General features: G+C 44.0%; 1 protein-coding gene across 3 annotated transcripts in view; it reads left to right on the plus strand.

The window, feature by feature from the left end:
• Nucleotides 1-1,426: 1,426 nt before the first annotated feature.
• AKAP12 (A-kinase anchoring protein 12) overlaps nucleotides 1,427-19,912 on the plus strand; it is a 30,912-nt gene continuing 12,426 nt past the window's right edge. The window contains exons 1-2 of one of the 3 annotated variants that reach the window (XM_027688207.1): nucleotides 1,427-1,579; nucleotides 10,909-11,095. In XM_027688207.1, the coding sequence (XP_027544008.1) occupies nucleotides 1,442-1,579; nucleotides 10,909-11,095 (325 nt within the window). In that variant the 5' untranslated portion in view covers nucleotides 1,427-1,441. Of the gene's footprint in view, nucleotides 1,580-10,908; nucleotides 11,096-15,037; nucleotides 15,231-16,653; nucleotides 16,822-19,912 lie in introns of those variants that run through there. The other 2 variants (XM_027688218.1, XM_027688228.1) reach the window with 2 other exon arrangements.

A 19,912-nucleotide genomic window follows, 5' to 3' on the forward strand; every position in this document is an offset into this window, starting at 1 on the left:
GAAGACCTACTACAGGGACTTGGTTAGACATTATTGAAAGCTCAGACCTGTGTCTTCTCTCTCATCTGAAAACAAGGGAGACTAAGCAGAAAGGGGGAGATGTTGATTCTATCTGTGTGATCCACGACACCAGTTTTGTTCTGCTGAACACCAATGACTCCAGTAGGTTCTCATATTAGCTAAGGGGAGAGGCTGCAGAGGCTTTTCCAGTCATTGACTTAATATGTCTTGATTTGTTTAGGGAAAAAACTGACCATCATGTGGAGATCAGGCCACTTGTAGAATGGATTTTTAAGAGAATGGGTTTTTTTGAATGAAACTGTTTTGGTGGGTGAGGAGTGGTTTAAATGTTCTAAAGGAAATTGTGTATGGTTCTCTAGTATCTACTATGAACTCTTCAGATCAACCCTGATTTTAACCATGAACTCCATAGAGGATGGATACATGTATATGTTTAGAAAAAAAGATTTTATACTTATGGAGAAGAACAGTTAATGGATCCATTTGCTACCCTTTGGCACATTGTGGTTGGTTTATTTTAATGTATGTGCTATTTCACCGCTGACACTTTTTGAAAGTACCGGCTAGAAGCGTGCCTACGTACATGTTGGTCCTGCTTTTGTGGCATGGTAAAGACACTTTGTGTGTTCTGGGCTAGGAGAGAAACTAGCCTTTTCTTGCCTTTGCATAGTTATGCTATGTATTAATAGAAGGGAACCTGTCCTGCATGACAATAAAAAAAGCAGGTTGATTCCCCCCCACCCCAAAGTTGCCTAAGACATGGGATCTTACATTTCTGGATCAGCTGAAACCTGGACGTCCTTCCCTCAGATGGGCCCAGCATGGCTGAGGTCCGGGAGCTCCGGGCGCGGAGGGCTGGCGGCCTCGGAGCCGAGTCTGGAGGCAGGAGCCCCGCGGGGCAGCGCGCCCAGGCGGGGGGCGCAGCCCATGCGCCGGAGCTCCCCGAGGCTCGTCCTGGCCCCGGCCCCGGGCGGGCGAGGAAGGGGCTGAAACGCTGAGTCAGCGCCGCGGTGCCGTCGCGGAGGGCTGAGGGCCGGGGGCCAGGCGGCGCCCCCGCCCTGGCGGTGCCCGGGAGGGGCGGGGAAAGGCGGCAGCGGGCAGAGCGCTGCCCCCCTTGGCCGCTCCTTATCAGCCCGGTTTGATGCTGCAAGGCGTGTCCGGGGCTCTGCTCATGTGATGGAGCAAGAGGCAGGCAGGCGGGGGGACCAGGGGAGGAGGTGATTTTCCTCGCTGCCTCTCGATCGTTTTTCCCCCCCCCCCTCCCCTTTCCTTTTTTTTTTTTAATCTTTCCCCCCCACCCCCCTTTTCTCTTCTCGCTCCGTAAAGGAGTTTGCGGAGAGCCGGGCTCCCTCAATCCCGGCAGCGCCGCCGCCCACCGCCAGCCCCCGCCCGCGGCTCCGCACGGCCGCGGGGCAGCGCCATGGGCGCCGGCAGCTCCGCCGAGCCCCCCGCCCCGCAGGACGGGGCCGGGGCCGCCGCCGAGCCCCCCTGCACCCCTCCGGAGCCGCTGCCGGCAGAAGACGCGGTGGTGCCCCAGCCACCGGCGGAGCCCGCCAAGGTAAGGCAGGAGCGGCGGGGAGCCGGGGGGGGGGAACACGCGAGGCGGCGGCTCCCGCCGCACCCTCGGCCCGGGGAAAGTTTCCCGCCGCGGCTGTGGGCACCTGCCGCGGCCGCGGGCACCCCCCCGGGCCGGGCGCGGGGCTGGGGCGAGGGGGGGCCAGGACTGCGCCACGGCCGGCGCCGCAGTCATAAAACTCCCGCCGGCGGCAGCAGCGGGGCGGGGGGCGAGGGCGGCCTCAGGGGCGACGTCGCTTTTGTGTGCGGCCGGGGCGGCGTGGGGGGGAAGAGCCGCACCCACCCGCGGCGAGGTCTGCGCCAAGGAACCTCCTGACTGCGGTCCTGCGGCCAAATCTCCGCGGCCCCCGCGGCTCTCCGCAGCCCCCCCACCCCCGGCTCCATCCTCTCCTCTCCCGAGGGAGCAGGTGGGAGGCGCGTCGGGGCGCGGCCGGCCCGGCGGTTCGGCAGTGCCTTCGGCTGGGCGCCAGCTCCCGTGTGCCCCCTCCTCCCGCCCCATCCCTACTCGCACCCCCCGTGCTGGGGCTCACCTGAGCCGCCGCCCCCCGCCCCGCCGCCGTGGGGAAGGGGCGGAGGTGCCGGCGGCTGGGCTGCATCCATGGCTTTAGTGCGCTCCGGTGTCATACCGCATAGGGGGGAAAGGGGAACGGCTCCCGGACTCCCAGCCGGCGGGGAGCGAAGGAGCTCTAGGTATGTGTTATTTTAAATAAAGACGTTGAAGAATTAAAAGAAATTCTTTTAAAACATGTCTGGTGTTTAAAAATAGATTATGAATGAACCCATTTATCCCTCTGGAATAGGCGCGTTTAGGGGATTTGGGGACTGAAAGGGAGGTTATGTGCATCTGCGTGTTTACATAGCGTTGCTTTGGGTAGGTATGAGTTTGTGAGGGGAGAAATAATACCACGTTCTACCGAGATCCCCTTCTTTCGGCTCTTCAGAGTTTGGGTGCTCAGAGCAGGGATACTCCGAAGTTTCTGTGACTGGTGCGTGGGTGTGTTAGAGCTTGAGAACTGGTTATGACTTTGTTTCTTTGACCTTGTGGTTCAGATTTAACTTTCAAGTTGAATTTCCCATAGTTCCTGGCTGCTACTAGACCTCCTTGTGCGTTTTGACAGATTTGAAAACCACATTGCGAATGAACTTTAAATTAACCAAGATTTATTTTATTTTCTTTTTAACCAAATAAGCGTTGGGGATTGGTGTTGGTTAACAAAATATTTAGCAGTTGTGTTTTAGAATTCAGATACTGACATTGTATAGGGCAAGCATTTGGCTATTGTGGTTGTTTAAAAATTGAGATAATGGGACTTCAAATAAGGGGCATAATATTCGTAGCCATGTTTATCCAGTTATGGGAACTAAGACCCTCTAAATAAAGGGAATACCATTCATACTGTTCTCAAGTAGAAATTATTTTTTTTACTAATACCGTATTTTATGTCTTCTAAGCTTTAGGAAAAATGTTTTCTAATAGGTTTTTACCTTGTTATTTAAGTAGAACTGTTTAGAAGTGGGGACGTTCTGTTATCATTTCACTGCTGTAAGAAGCAGTGTATTAATGCTGTTCTTCTCAAACAGCTATTTCTGCCTTCCATTACATTACATAAAAAGAAAAACAATTTCTAAGCAAGTTTGGTCATACTTTTTTTTTTTTTTTAATATCTCATTTAGTCTGCCTTACTACAGTAATGTAACTTCATGTAGATTTGTGACACAGTTTTTCATCGTTATTCCTTCCAGCCCTTTGAATTTGAAGGTTACCAGGTCCTGCGGTGCCCCTGGAGAAATCTGTTAGAGAGCTAATTTGTTTGCAGAAGATACAATGGGGATGTTTTGAAGGGTGGTCTTATTTCTTGCATTTTCCAAATTAAAACACTTATCACAACTCCCTCTTTTAGAAGAAAAACTTTGGAAACTGACTTTAGTGGAATCCAGCTTGAGTGAGGCTTGACAAGTCAATAACGAACTGTCTTGGCAACTAGTCTAATGCAGGTTATAAAATCTCAGAGCAGTTGTGCTTTTTTGTCACATGAAATTCCTTGAAATATTTAATCAAGTTTCTTTCATTACGTAGTTGTCTTCTTTACAAGATGAAAAACTCCTTGCCTTTTCTTCTAGAAAGGACCAAATTTATAGTCTTTAAGCTGTTTTGTTGTTCACATGTGACACTTTGGCCAGATACCAGCTTTTGAGATGTCCTGGTTACTGAAAGGGAGGTTATATATTTTGGTGTTTCTCACTTCTACAGTCCAGGATATGTGAGAGATCCTGGAAAGCATTTGGTCTAGAGAGATCCCTAGGGGCCTTTGGGTGCTGGCTCACAAGCACTATAGGTTAAATGTGGACTCATGGGGTTAGGACCTCAGCTGTTCACCCTATCCTTTCAAAAGTTCATGGTGTATTGCACATAAAGCAGCTTCAGAGTTTCCGGCCTGCTATGATAATGGTACTTGAAGTGGGTGGGTTTCTTTACTGTAGCAGAGGAGATTGAAACTCTGTCAGTGGAGGAGCTTCTCCTTATCTTGCATAGCCACCCCTCTGGGGGAAGCTCCCTCTGCCAGGGAGTGTGAGGGATCCTGTGGGCACTAATCCATTCAACTGCCTGAAATGAATTCATCAGATTTGTGCATTGATACCCAAGGTCCTGTTGAAAATAAGGGACAGGGTGTGGTTCTGGAGAAGGCTATCTTTCTGATGGTGTTACCTCCTTGCTGTTTCAGTAGCAATGCTCTTTTCCCCCTTCCTTTTCTTCCTCCACTATTCCTCTTCCCTGTTGCCCCAGGTGACAAAGCTTCATTGAGTCCTGTGTCATGTCCTAACCTTACCTTTCTGTGATAAAGTTAAACTCAATAACCCTTCCGGAAACAGTGAAATTTATTCTTTCCAGATGATTTTGCCGATCTTGTAAGTTCATTTGACTTCTGTGATGCGGAGGTGAGACCAAGAGCCGGCACAAGGCAAGCATCTGCAGCAGGGCAGGAAGGGAAATGAAACAACTTTCCCTGTTGGTGGCTGTCAGCTGGTAGACCCTGTCTGCTTTGTGAAACCTCCCAGGCAGACTGCCCTGAGCAGCACAGAGGCCTGAAGCTTGGCCTGAGAAGGATTTAGCAGATCTCAAGAGCACTAGAAGTAGGAATGAGATCTTTTTGGTCTTGGACCAGACAAGCCTTGGGTGTCCTGAACTGACAAAAGCTATGGGGTGGTTCCTGTGCTCCTGCTTCCTCTCCAGGGCAGCTTCCCCTTGTTGCTTCTGGCACTGTGCAAACTCTTTCAAGGAGCTAACCCCCTGGAAAGCTGTTTTGACTCTTTGGTAAGGTCATTCTGTGCTGATTCAGCAAGATGTCTTGGCTTCTGGGATTCAGCAGAAGCTGCAGGTGCAGGGGAGCAGGCAGGACCTTGTGATGGGATTGGACTGGAAGCTGGGTGAGACGCTTCTGTTGGTGGCAGCACGTGGCTGGATTGGTTTGGCCATCTTCATCTTGTGAGCTCCATCTCTGGTCATAGCAGTGATGTGCCTCTCACCCGACTTCCCATTTTGATTCTGAGCATCAGAGAGCTGGAAAAAAATGCCAGCGTGGTGCCCTCCTATGGAGCAGGAGGTGACTTTGAGCCATGTGGGTGATGCAAGGAGAGCTGCATCATCGTACCAATGTTGCAGCTAATGCAGTGTTACATGCTACAGTCACACTCGTGCCACATTTATTTTATTTAGAAGTTCAAGTACCAGCTTTAATACGGGTTTCTTTTTGTGGCCCTGCTGAGAGAGCCAAGCTGTGATGGAACAGCTACCTGAAACAATGTAAGGAAACTTCTAAAGAGAGAATTTGGAGGAACACTGGTGTGTTGATAAGCTGTTCTTGCACCATGATTGAGGTTTGTTAGAGAAAATATTTTAGGGGGGTTGGTGGCTTTTAAATGTTATGTGATGGATTCCTCGCTTGTGTGTAAGGGCTCCCACTTGAACAGGGAGCTGTTCAAACAGTGTTTTTGGGATGATTCCCATTTCTGAGTAGTAACTTGATTATGCTACCTGTGTTGTAATGAGAGCAAGTGTGTGCTAGACAGTAAATATTTGGAACTGTCTCTTCTAAAGGGTTTACCAGCTGAGATGTCAGAGTGTCTTATTGTCCAAGTGCCTGACAAATAACAGCTGGGACAAACTTACATCTGCTGTTTAAACAACTGCGTTCTGGGGAGTCAGCCTGAAAATACTGCATTAGCAATGGTAAAACTAAGCTTATTCAAGGAAAAGTCCCTAGACTGTGTCTCTTAAGAGCCCCAGTTTGAGGCATTTGGTCTGAGGCTGCAGGGTTACCCTGGTTCAACCAGGGTCTGATTCCCTTTAGATACTTCTGTTCCAACTGGGGAGGAAGAGTGGTATATTTCGGTGGTAAGGTTTGGAGGTCTGACCATGCCTGTGGGGTGGCTGGGGAGAAAGCATAAAAATGTGTAATTGAAAAAAATGCACAAGGGAAATTGGTGTCACAGAGGCACCAAAAGCGTGAAATACTCCCCCAATCCTATAGGAGATAAGAAGAGGTGGTAGAGGGAGTGTCCAGGCACTTTGAAAGCCGAGGCAATTAGCTTGTGTTTGATGTTGTAGAGGCTAAAGAGTTGCAAAGAGGAGCTCGGATCTTTGAAAGTCCTCCAGGTTGGAAATGCAAGCCTGGTAGTTACTGAGAGGAGAGGAACATGCTTTGTGCTCGGCCCTTGTTCTGACTGATCCTTAGAGCCTGGGTGAGTTGTACCTGTGTGAATGCAGCAGTAAGGTGGTGTCCAAAAGAGCTGAAAAGTATGAGACCTGGGAGGAGCTGGTTGGATCAGGCTTCAGGTGGGACCAGAATGGCAGACTGCGGTAGTGCTTCTTTCACAGGTTGCAAAAAGAGATCACAGAGATGACGTGGGTGCAAAAACTGTCTGTTTTGTTTTAGCCATGTGGATTTCGAGGGTAGTCATCCATAAGGAGGTGTCACAGCGAAGTCAGGCTGAGAGTTAGGAGAGAAGCGGAGTAGATCTGAGGATATGGAACACGAGGAGAAGGTTCTTGGCTTTGTCTTCATGAGATGTTATCCATAAATAAGGTATTGAAATTGTGTTACGTGCCTTACTGAGTAGGGCCTTGTGTTTTCTCCACCTGGAGTTTGCAATGTCCCACAAACCTCTAATGTCTTAGTTAATGCAAAACAGCACAAACTGCTGTGAACAGAGAGTTGAAATGATCTAATTTCATTTTTTTCCCAAATGCTGGTGTTTGAAGATCTTTTTAATGAAGCAGCATGTGTTAAGAGCAGACCCCCTGAGCAGGCCAACAGTCTTTCCCAGAGTATCAAAATAAAACTTCAGGAAAAATATTAAAGACCATTATGTTAGTTTGCTCAGTTGTTCAGACAGCTGGATCTGGCTATTTTAGTAATCTAGTGTAGAATCAGTGTAGCAGGATTAACAGAATGAGGCAAAATTAACTCTGGTGCAGTTTGGGCCTGGTGTGAGGAATCTGTGGAATGATTTGGGTCTGGTACAAGGAATGTTGGGAATGGTGGTGATTGCTGGTGGGGAAAGAGGCTGGGTGCTGTGAACCCCTCCAGAGCAGTGTCTGAAGGAACCATGCACTAATGTACAGTGGGAGATCAGGGACCTGCTGTTCATCCACACCTCATGTAATTCTTTGTGTTAGTTTTCTTCATCCATTTTAAATTCTGTAGGTGTTTAATGTGGTCCAACAGTTGGACTTACTGCTGTGTGCAAGATAGAGCAGAAGCTGCTGTTGTTTTGAGCGACATGGGCATTTTATTCTCATTAGCTGTGTGTCTGCCCTTTGCTTCCACCTTTGTGGTGGATGTGAGGCAAATATTTAAAAAATACGTGTATGATGTATAGTAGTGGCGTGACAGAAACTGGAGTGTTGCTTTGCTAATGGTCCTTTGTTTTGGGAATGAAGAAGCTGAAGGAGCAGTGAACTGGATAACCAGTTCTCTTTGGTTTCTCCTGTGTTTATGAGACAACACATTCATAAATTAATAATCAAAGGACTGTGGTGAATGCGCGCCACAAAAACCTGATAAATGTTGATGAACCTGCCAACTGAAATGTCTTGTTACTTGTAGATAAATACACAGAGATGAATAACGAGATTCCTAATACCGGTAATTTTGTCTTTAAAGTTTTCACTCATCTCTAAACTCTGACGTTGTATTTGTCTAAGCTTTACAACTATTCTCAATGGAATTAAGAACACTGCTCACCAAATTAGACATAATTGGACTAAACTGCAGTTTAGATCCCTTCAGAGAAATGAGGCAGTTAATGTGAATGAAAATTTAAATTAGTTTCTTTTGAGGACTAATGCAGTGGGACAGACTGCAATGACCCTCATAAAGAGCCTGAGCAACTTTTTTTAGAACAGAAAACTTTTTTTTTTTTTAATTAATGATGCTGTTGTGTCTCCTTTCACATTGCAACCTCCCCAAAGGTTTCATCTCCTTTGTGTGCATTTTAGTTTCGAAAAATACTATGGTTTTATTAATTTTAGTTATTCAGTTATTCAGAGCAGAACGCTTGATTTGAAAATCTAAATTTGTCTTCCTGTGGCCAAGAATCACATCAAGCTCTTTCCCAAGAGACTGGGGTAAAAAGGTCATGGCAGGGTGGGGTTATACTGCAGGTCTGGTCAGATTTGAAAGTAGAAATTTTCCATGTATTTACATTTTTACTCAGTTGTGACTGATGGGTCCTACTTTCAAAATTGAATTTATGTACAAGGTGAACAGGGATTATAATTATACTAGCTGGTTGTAAAAGCCATTTACAGTCTTACATTTAATAATGTTTTATATTTAATTCTCTTTCTCATACTGGAAGGTATCACAGAATTTAACAGATCCAAAGAGTTGTCTGCTAGATCCAGTGACTTCTGAATTTTGATCCGAAATCACAAATCTTTGGGATTATATAGAGTCACTGTTCTCCTGAATGCATCGTGTCTGTAGAATAAATTCAGAACTGGGGGGAATGTTAAGTGTTACCATAGTTAGTACTTTATCATAACAGTCTGGCCTCAATTTAAAAAGGAGACAAGTTGTGCTGCATTGGGGTACCAAATACCTTTGTATGCTGGTTCCTTGCAGAGTCCACAGGTGCTTATTAGGCACTTAGGCAAATGGTAGACTTTATGTGTCTGTACATGTGTCTGTACATAGGACTCTAGCTTTAAAATAGTGTGCTGCCTGGGGGAGGTTTGGAAAGAGAGGCAAAGAAATCCTCGGATAAGGTGAGAAGTGCTAAGATATTCAGTGCTGTTGCCTTTCTTGTGACTTCAAAGAATTGTTGATGCTAATTCTGAGGGTGTTATCTTCAAATAGCCTCCACAGCTTTTCCTTCAGGTAGCCAAATGCCCTGAGAGCCAGTCAAGTTAAGGTTATTCTTGTGTTTGCAGGCCTAGCAGTTGTCTTTCAAGAATGAATCAGTAAAACTTATTATTAAAAAAAATAATAGTGGTCTGCTAATAAATTTGTACTGAAGAATCTCAAAGGCCTTTAAGAATTAAGGTGTTATTTTCTGCACCTGATTTTCTTGCTTCTCTTTAATGAGTTACTGCCATTCAGTTAATGCTGTGTGCAACTGCAGAGGAGCTTCCCAGGGTTTACGTGCCTTTGTTCGGTGGTGTGGCATCTTTATCCCTCCTGAGTTCCTGTGTTTTAGATTTATGAGAAGGATGATGTGAGAAGCGGGAATGTAATCTGAGTATTCAGCCATTCTGTATTACTTCTATTTAATATCTGGTCTCAGCATGTGAAAACTCTGAAGCCAAATTATTCCATCTGTGGTATTGGCAGTGGAGCAGAATGGGATCCTTTTTTGTGAGGTGGATTATGTGGCTGTGAAAGGCAGCTTTGAGGAGTGCAACAACGCCGGGTGGAAACAATTTGGCTTAATTAAGGGCTTCTGAACTGAAAATCAGTAACCTAAATGCACACACTTCATTGCCTGTGCGGTGCTTCTCCCAGATCTCACCCAGCATGTGAAAAGAGTTGGATGATTAAGAGGAAAGCCCTTTGCCTGACACTTTGTCTGTTGATTTGAAATTCTGTTGCAGCAGACTAATTGCTATTAAAAATAAATAACTGGATTTCCCCATTCAGAAGCTTTATTTAGTGGGGTTTGGAAGAGAATCATCAGCAGTGTGGCATCTTTCTGATCCCAGTTTGGTGCTTCAGGCATTTGGATTTACATTACACTGAAAGATGGGATCTATCTCTAGTACCTTCGTTTCATTAACAGGTCTTCAATAGCAGTATTTTGGGAGTACAACGAAGTCATAAGACAGTGATATGTAATTAAGGTTTGCTGTTCTACCAGAGGAAGTTTAAACCTTCGCTTCAGGAATAGCGGTTAATTAGTTAAAATGGCTTCTGTTGGAAGGTAATAGAATTGGTTGGAGAGCTAAATAAACAAATAATTAAAGGGTAATTAAGTATCTTTCAATGGCCACAACATATTTCATATATTTAAAATAAAACCATGCTTTTGAAAGTACATTTCTTGTTATATGGCAAGCCAGTACAAATTCTGAAAATAATTCAAATGTATCAAATGTGGAAGCTGAAAAAGAGGGGGTTTTTTGCATATATTAGGAAATCTAGAAAAAATATTTAAAATGCTATAGTGCAGAGTCCCAAAGATTTGCAAAGCTCTTTCCTCCTATAAGAATAACTTCTGCCTAATAGCTGAGGTCCAAAATTCTAGTTTTAATCTCAGTTTCACTGCATTTCCTCCTGGGAAATATACATGTATTCTGCTTTTTGTCCTGAATAATTCAGTTTCTTTGTAGTTGTATTGTTGGTGATGATAAGATAAGCAGATCATTAGAGAAGCAATACCAAAGACTGTATTGTAGACAGGATTCATTCATATATCAGAGCAATTGTGCCAGGCATTTTGAATGAAGAATTTCTTTCCATCAGCTAGATTCACCTTATCTTGGAGTTTTCTTTCATGCAAAAAACCAATTTCTACACAAGGTTATAGGCCACTGTCTGTAAGACTTTCTTCTTCCACGTTTCATGTGGGAGAATGGTAAGATAAATAGGCCCAGATTATGTTGGGGTTTTTTTCTCACAGAAGTACTTTGATTTAATAAAGTTAAAATGCTTGCATGTGTATATTCAAAATGAGGATGAAACAACAATATTCTGTGGGGTTGGTCGGGGGGAATGAGCGAGCCTAATCTTGATGTTTTCTTTTTTTTTTTTTTTGTTTCGCTTCTTGCTTTCTCCTTCCCTATCATTCTTCAATGAATACTCGACCATGCAGGTTTTAAATGCAAGTTTACCAGTACCTGATGTTAGTGAAGACAATTTGAAGCATGATGGCTCACCACAGGAGCCACAGCAGCTAGGAGCTGTTACAGCATCTAAGGAACTGGATGGGCAGCAGCCAGAGGTGGCTTCACCCCTCCAAGAACCACCCAGAGAGCAAGCAGAGCCCACTGGAACAAATGGTAAGTAAAAACCTGTGTTCATTGGACAGATCATAGAGGCTGGGATGCTAAATGGATTGAGAGGTAGAAATGGGGCTCAACTAGTCATCTCCTAGTGAACAGGTAGTTACTCAAGTGATCTGCTGTTGCTCAAGTGCTTCTTCTAGGACATTGTTTCATGGGAGATGTTTTCTCTGTAGGAGAATTCAGATGACAAATGGCTTGTGGACTGAAGCTGTCAGTATCAGTGGTGGGGGTGTCCACCTGTTCTCCCCTTAGGGGTGTTTTTTGGCTCTTGGTGCCTCTGCTTGCCTGCTTGTCATCCCAGCCATTCACCTGTAGGAATAGCTCAGTTTCCACTTCCTATATTGGAAGTTCCTGCTGCATAGGCCTGTCCCTTCCTTCATAAGGCAGAAAGCCTTTTATGTTATTTCCTTAGCGATATTAATGATAAATGATTTTGAACACACAGGAAGGGGCAGGCTGCTAATCCGTTCCCTTTCCTTCTGCTTTTAACTGGATTTGCATTTTGACCACAGAACCTTTCTCATCATAGACGTCCCTGTCTGTTCGGTCTTCAGAATCTCTCCTTGCCTTGCTGCACAGTCAGAAATGTGCTGCTCTTTCTCCTGGGTGATCTGACAGCCCGCCTTTCCTGCTCTCATCAGCCTCTTCTTTCTTCCCTCTGTTCCTGTTCACAGGCATGCAGTGAGATCTGCTTCAGCAATTCTGCTGCTAGCTGACTTTTTTGACAGGATGGCAAGACAGAGGGATAGTTTTCAGTCAGAGCAGGCAACTAATGCTGGTGTTGGAGAGCAGGGAAGGGATGGGAACAGGGTAGGACAATCTTCAGTGTCAGCCTGCAGAGCAGCTTAAGGCATGTGTGTAACCCTTAGTGTACTTTAGGGTCTAAATCCTAATAAATGCAATTCTTTGTCATGTCTTCAGATTAATTGCTGTAACACTATTATCCTAATAGAAGATTATTTTTCCACCCATTGCTTCTGGGAATCACATATTTAGGAAATGTCATTAAAATCCACATTCATCACACAACTTCCACTTACATCAACAAAGACAACCAACCAAAACATAACAGAAATTCCCCTCACAAAAATCAAAATAACATCATCACAACACCAAAGGAAAGTGGGCAATTTACACAAAATCCACCTCTTGACTGTTCACCACAATTACCACAAAAATTTCATTCTCTAACATTGTTCAGTACTTATTTTGCCTGTTACCTCTCCCAGTTACTATCCTTATCTAAAAATCCTCATGTCCCTGGGTTTTGGCACCAAAAAGACTGTAGTAGGTTGACCCTGGCTGTACTCTAGGTACCCACTAAGCCACTCTCACTCTACTCTGCAACTGGACAGAGGAGAGAAAATGTAACAAAGGGTTTGTGAGTTGAGACAAGGTCTGGGAGAGGTCACTCACTGATCAGTGTCACAGGCAAAAGAGACTCAAAATGGGGATATTAATTAAATTTATTACCAACAAAATCAGAACGGGAGAAAACAAATATTAAAAACACCTTCCCCCCACCCCTCCCTCCTTTCCAAGTTCTACCTCCTTTTCCCCCAGTGGTGAAGGGAGACTAGAATGGGAGATCGCTGTGAGTTCATCTCAGGTTGTTCCTGCCACCTCTCAAAGAGAGGAGTCCTTCCCCTGCTCCAGAGTTAGGTCCCTCCCACGTGAGACAGTCCTTCACAAACTTCTCCAATGTGAGTTCATCCCACAGGCAACAGTTCTTCACAAACTACTGCAATGTGGGTCACTTTTCCACAGGGTCAGTCCTTCAGCAACAGCCTGCTCCAAGTGGGTCCCCCACAAGGGCAGAAGTCCTACCAGGAAAACTTACTCCAGTGTGGGCTCCTCTGTCCATGGGTCAGCAGGTCCCTGCCAGGACCCTGCTCCAGCATGGGCCTCCCATGGAGTCACAAGCCTCCTTTGGGCGTCCACCTGCTCTGGCATGAGCTCCGCCACAGGCTGCAGGTGGATCTCTGCATCCCCATGGTCCTCCATGGGCTGCAGGGGCACAGCTGCTTCAGCATAGTCTCCCACCAAGGGCTCCAGGGGAACTTCAGCTCTGGCACCTGGAGCACCTCCTCCCCCTCCTTCTGCACTGACCTTGGTGTCAGCAGAGTTGTTCACATGTTCTCACTCCACTCTTCTCTGGCTGCAATTTTCATCTGCTCAACAACTTTTTTTCCCCTTCTTAAGTATGTTATCACAGAGGCATTACTATCACTCCTGATTGGCTCGGCTTTGGCCAGCAGCGGCTCGACCCTGGAGCTGGCTGGCATTGGCTCTACCAGACACGGGGGAAGCTTCTGGCAGCTTCTCACAGAAGCCACCCCCGTAGCCGCCCCGCTACCAAAAGCTGACCATGAAAACTCAATACAAAATCACATCGGTAGGGGCTTTAGACACTGAAAATAGGATGTGATGTGTTTTATCCTTCATTCATGAAACTTTTCTCTTTAAAATTTTACTGTGTGTTGTTCCTACTTTTATCAGGCTTTATGTCACTGTTAATGGAACCAAGTCTACATGGTAGCGTAATTTATGTGAAAGGGAAAACAGTTCTGTGTGTTTGCTCTCAAAGTAAAAAATCGCTTTATGAAGGTGACACAGCATGTATTTCCTGGTAGCAATATCTGAAAATGACATCATCTATAGAGACAAAACTTGCCCTGTCAAGCATTGAAAAGATAGCTCAAGTAAAGGCTACAGTCAGGTGTTCATAACTGTTTATATCCTCCCCTCTGGGCCTTACAGAGTCTGATTCACTTGTCTTTAGCAGAGGAATAGCGGTGGGGAAGAGGTATCCCTTAGATGCTCCATGCAGAGAAATGTCTCCACATTGAGAAATACACCATTTTAGTGCTACGCTTCTTGTTCTCCGCTCATTCTTTATTTCACCCTGATTGCAAAGTCTATAAAATCAGAAGTAAAGCATCATGACATGGAGCACTGAGACAACACTGGTATTTGCCTACAGTAAAGTAGTGTTTGAAGGCTTTTTGGGTGGATTGCTTGGTTCTGTTGTTGTCATTTGAATGTCACATTCAGAAGACCATTTGAGAGATGACCCAGACTCATTAAAGTTGCCACTATCTGACTAAATTAACCAAGAAGTCTGGTAAATTAACTGGAAAGTTGGTGCTGGCAATCAGAGCTATAGATGAAGGCCCATGTATCATCAGAATTTTGGAGATATTCAACATAACTCATAGAAGTATTGTTGCTATAATAGGAGGTCACCTGTATTAGGTACTGATCTTTTACATTTTGTTTTATCATATTGCATCCCTTTTTACTATCAGTAGGAGCATCACATTACTATAGTACAAATATCCAAAGTAACCTGTTTCTGAAACTCTTGACAGCAGCCTTTGAGATAATTTATAAGTAATTATGTTGTAGAGAATTCCAATTAAAAAAACAAGCAAACAAACAAAAAAACCAAACCAAACAAAAAAGACCAAATCAGCCCCTAAGTGACAGTTAATAGGCAAAGGAACAACAGAAGTGTTTAATATGGTTTTATTTATGAGGGGTAAAATACTTGCGACTTTTAAGCAGCATCTGTTGAGGTTTGGTGAGGATGCCTTGCGGGAAGCTGCATGAGGAAGGCATTATAGCAGCGGGAACTGAAGCGCGCGGCTGTGTGCAAAGCGGCAGCCGGCGCCTCTTCCCTTCGAGGCAGAGAAAAGATAAAGGCTTGAAGTGGCAGTTCCAAGGCGGACACTTTGAGGCACCACTACTGTGCCGTCCAGCGGTGAGAAGAGCCGAGCCGAGCCGAGCCGAGCCGAGGTGTGCTCCAGGGCCGGCAGGGCCCGCCCCGGCCGGGCGGGCGGGGGTGGGCCCGGGCGGGGCCCGGGGCTGTCCGGGATTGGGGGAGCGGCCGTGGGGCGCGGGAGGGAGCCAGGCCTCCATCAACCAGCCGTCATTCAACCAGACTCTCCGTCCAGCCAGCTAGTTGCCGGGGCGGTGGAAGTGCGGCTGCCGCCCGGCTCCCTCCCTCCCTCTCGCTCCCGTCGGTCGGCGCTGTCCCGCGCCCGTGGGAGGAACCTCGGAGCGGGAGAGGGTGTGTTTGCGGTGGCCAGTGTCGCTTCAGCCATGCTGGGGACAGTGACGATGGCGGGTAAGGCGGTGTGGCACTGCCGAGGTGTCGGCACACGCGGTTTTAGCCTCTGTGGGCTGAGTAGCGCCCGGGCTGTGCGTGTTTGGGGGGCGGCCGCAGCAGCATCCCCGGGGCTGGCGGCGATGCGCCGGTGTGGGGCGCCTCCGGGGCCTCGACTCCCCCAGCTTTACTGACTGTGGATTTCCTGTTAGGGCGTCAGGAGTTAAATGGTCTGCCTTACGTATTTTTATCTTCGTGAGAGTGGTTTCCAAGCAAAGGTTGCTGAAACTTCTTAAAAGTTTCATGTCGCCTCAGTGGGACCTTCGATGTGATACGATGGCTATATGAATGTGGAGGTGCTAACTGGGTGCTTTTCTGCAGGACCAGGCTATGACCTGGTATCTGAAAGTGAGGAACAGAAAGAAAAGGTAGTGACCACGTTGAAGATGCTGTTACGTTAATCAAGTAATAAGGTAGTAAAATACCTTAAGAGCTAAACTGGCTGAAATTGGAGGAAATATAGAAGTTAGCATTGTTTGTAAGCTGTAAAAATATTTGCATGAGAGAAATAAAGCTGTTACCATATAGCTGTTTTACCTTAACAAAATTCAGAGATTAGCACCATGGCAGAATGTGTGTGTGCATGAGGGGCAGCAGAATCCCAGCCTGTGATACCAAAAACTTCATGCTGTGTGCATTGAACTCCACACATTTTACTTAAGGAAATAGCACAGGAGCCACTGAAGTCTGAGAGCTAATACCATAAACTAAATGTGTTTTCTGAAAAGATAATAAGTTTTGGAGGAGCAAGGAATTAAAAGGAAAAAACATTATCATGCACTGCTGAGTTTGCACAAACCTGTGTCTTTCTCTGGGAGATAAAGTGGTGTTATGAAAATTTAAATACACAAACACCGATTTTTTTCGTTAAGATAACTAATTTGCATCAGAATTTCTCTCAGATTGATGATGAATGTCTTTAACCATCTAGGAAGTCTTTATTTCGTTGTATTAATTAAATAATTATTTACTCTCCTGTATTTTGTTTGCTAGAGCCAGTGAATGAATTCAATGCATAGGAGGAGTTTATTCATGCAAAATACTTTAACTTTACAATACATATTGACAACAAAGCCTGCAGAAGTGCGGCTCCATTTGGAGCGGGCCCTGGGGAGGACTGTACGTGATTTGAATCAGTTAGTAGTGGAGGAGATATCCTACCGCTGTTTACAATAGGGTTTTCATTAAACTTGATGTTTAATGAGCTTATCACATGCTGAGTCTCTTTCCTCAAGGGTTCTCTATTTTTTTTATTTCCTTTTATTGTTAGTAATTAAAGGTTAAACTGTTTTTCAAAAGCAATCTCTTTATGGGGTTGCACAGTTTGATCATTTGAGGTTTTCCTTATTTAATAATTCCCGTGGAAGAAACTTTGGATTTTCACTGCAGCACAGCAGCTGCTTCTATAGTATGTTTTGCAAGAACTGCACCTAGCTTGTAATGCGAGTTACCATTTCTTGGAAGGGATTAGTACCTCTGCTTGTTGGTATGCGGGAGTGTTTTAAGCCGTCCTGTGTCTAATGCGTGCAGATGCGGCTTCAGCTCCTTTGTGGTGAGTTTGTGATGTTTACATTAGTCTTTTTGCGGTCATTTTCATAAAGAAAAAATTTAGTCTGTTTTTCATTGTGCATTTTCATTATTCATTAGGGGTTCTCAAAAATGTCCTAGCATTAACTAACCTATATTGTTTATTCTACCCCTGTTGTTAGCAGAGCAGATATTTATTTTTTTTCCTCTCAAAACCCCAAGTGCTAGTGTTGCATCTATCTTATGCTTAGTGAACGCGTTTTATTTTAAGAAGCAGAACCAAGCCACTGAATGTGAGATGTGGACAGCTTGTCTAACCATGAAATTTCATAAATATTTGTAGCTTGCTGGTTTGGTTCCCAAACAGAACAGCTGGGCTGGTCTGAGAGCAGTTTACTGTTGTGAGTTCATTTAATGAAGAATTTTTAACAACAGTAACTATGTATCTAAGCCATAGCTAATGACGCTTGTGGTTTAAAAATAATCAAACAGAACAGTTTTAGAAGAACCTTATGTTTTCTGATTTTTAGTGATGTTTCTTAAAACACTGAAATGAAAAAAGAAATATCTTAAAGTCTTGAATAAGTGAAATACATAACTTTCCTTGCTGGAATTTGAGAAGCTGGTCTCAAATTTGGAATTTGAAGCTCTGAGCTGGAGCAGACAAGTACAGCTAAAGTAAAATTTTCTAAAAGTAAAGATTTGTGAGGAATGTTATATCATCACAGCAGAAATGATTGTACTTTCTTTTAAGTTACTGTTCTGTGAGGTTTTTTTCTAGGGACATTGCTTTTGCTTTCTAAAGGAGTTCTAAGCCATTAAAATTATAGCTATTCTGCGGCTTATTCCTTTTTTCAAAAATGGACACAAAAGTGTGTGAAATTTTAAAACTTAATTCTTCAGTTGTCACCCAAGTACCAGAGACTGAGGACTGAACTTAATGGTATTTGATTCAAAAGCTTTCAAATAGCAACTTGCTCGGAAGGCTCATGAATTGCATGTATGCACTGTGAGATTTAGTGCAGAAAAATCTCTGTTAATCCACCCTCATTATTTAATTATTCTGAAAGAACTCCCTCCCTGCAATTAACATGGAAAGTCAGTCCTTAGAAATAATTGAGTGAATAGAATGGGGAAGGAAGTGTAGTATGTGCTTCCCATTGAAGGGCTATTAGTACATTAAAGCGGAACCAAATATGGTGTATAGTAGGAAAAGGAAGGAAGAATTTGTGAAATATGTTGTTAAGAAGCAGCAATGTCACAAACCTTAAACCGTGTAGTTAAAAAAAAATTTAAAATGGCTAGAAGGGTAACACCTGGGCATATTTCTGCATTACTTTGTTACTGCAAAATGAATAGTGTGTTTGTTTGATTTATTAAACCCAACCTTCTGAAACTTGTGGTTAAAAGAATCAGAATTTGTGGTATAATGCCCAACTCTTACACTCTGCAATGAAAACCTAAAAGCACAGATTGGCTTTTTGTTGTTGTTTTGGTTTGTGTTTGTTTTTTTGGGTTTTTTTTTAATGCTAAAGTATTCAATTTCACTAATAATTCCAAATATCTACTTTATTCTAAATAAATCTGTTCAGGACAGGTTTTTCACAGATATTGTAATTTCAAACTGTGTTTTGATTTTAATTACTTGTCTTTATCTTGACTTTGTCCTTAAATATTTCTAATAATAATTAGAATTGTGCAGTGAAGAGAAAACTGCGTTTGACAAATACAAGTTTGGTATATCATGGACACTTGGTTCATACTTTTTTTAAAATGTCTTCTGTTTGTGTCATGTGAGTTTTAGAGCAGTAGCTGGGGGGGGTTTGTGTGCTTGATTGATTTTTTTACAAGTTGTATTCATAGCAAATCTAGATAGAATAGAAGCAAATGATTGTAAAATATCCCTTCAGCCTTATGGCTTCAGCATTTGTTTTTGCTCATGCAGACCTACTGAGAGTATTGTGTATGTGACTGAAAGCACAGTTTGGCCCTAAATACTTAAATGCTGAATAAATGAAAACAGCTCCAAGTCCTCTAGAGCCTTTCAATGGCCAGTGGAGTTTGCGAGGTGGGCGCTGGGTGTGTGTCCCATGCATCTGAGAGATTGAGAATGTAGAGAATTCATGGAAAAAATCGAGTGCTGTGCTGCAAATCCTTAGGGGGAAAAGTCAACCAGCTCCAGATGTTGACATGGTTGACTGCGAGCACATGAAGTGCTGTGGATTTAACTCTTGCGGTCAGAGTCCTTTTTTTTAACTGTTTGGCAGCTACCAGGGGAGAAACACATTTTCACTTCTGAAGAGAGATGAGATGGTGGGAGCAGTTAGGTTGCATTGCCAACAGTGTCTATCAGCCTCCTAAAACAAAAGTGTTATTTATTAATTTCATTTTTAATCGAATTAGACAGGAATTCAGTCATTCTGAAAATACTGATTTTCCAACATCTGATTGGCATGCCTCTAATAAAACCAAAATAAATTCTTACCATGGGCTAAGTACCTATGAAATTGTGAAATCAAGCACCTTTGAGGCCCTAAGACTGTCAGTTTCATATTTTTCTTTCAGAATAAAACAGAACACTTGCAGTTATTAAAACAGAAGGAGCACCTTGATTCAATTAAAAATGTTTGAAATGTTAACTGGCATGTAAGTAGTTAAAATAGAATTTCAGTGTTGGTTCTTAGCCACAGTGGATTTAAATAGCAAAGTGTATCGATTTTATGATACCATCCCAATCTTTATCATTGCCTCTGGATATATTTTTATTGTATTCTATTCCTTGACTATCACGTAGTTGGTGAAGTACAGCCTGCTCAGGAAAGACCTAAAGAAGTTGTATTCATATCAGTACTTCACTATTTTTTTTTGTCCAGTAGCTACTGTGATGAGCCTCTCTGGTATTTCTTAAAAGTGCTTTCAAATTCACCAAATTATTTCAGAAAGTGCTAGTTGTCCTGCCAGAATACCTGTGGTAGTGACATGCTACAGTACTCTGGCCAACAATACTTCATGTAAATAACTTCCAAACCTTTCCAAACTACTTGTGGTTTGCTTTGCACTCAGAAGTGCACTGACAATGTTTGGTCACTGCAGTGTCATTTATAAAAACATCATTA

This window comes from Neopelma chrysocephalum, unplaced genomic scaffold, assembly GCF_003984885.1.
Source record: "Neopelma chrysocephalum unplaced genomic scaffold, ASM398488v2 Primary Assembly neopelma1_23, whole genome shotgun sequence".
Lineage (NCBI taxonomy): Eukaryota > Metazoa > Chordata > Aves > Passeriformes > Pipridae > Neopelma > Neopelma chrysocephalum.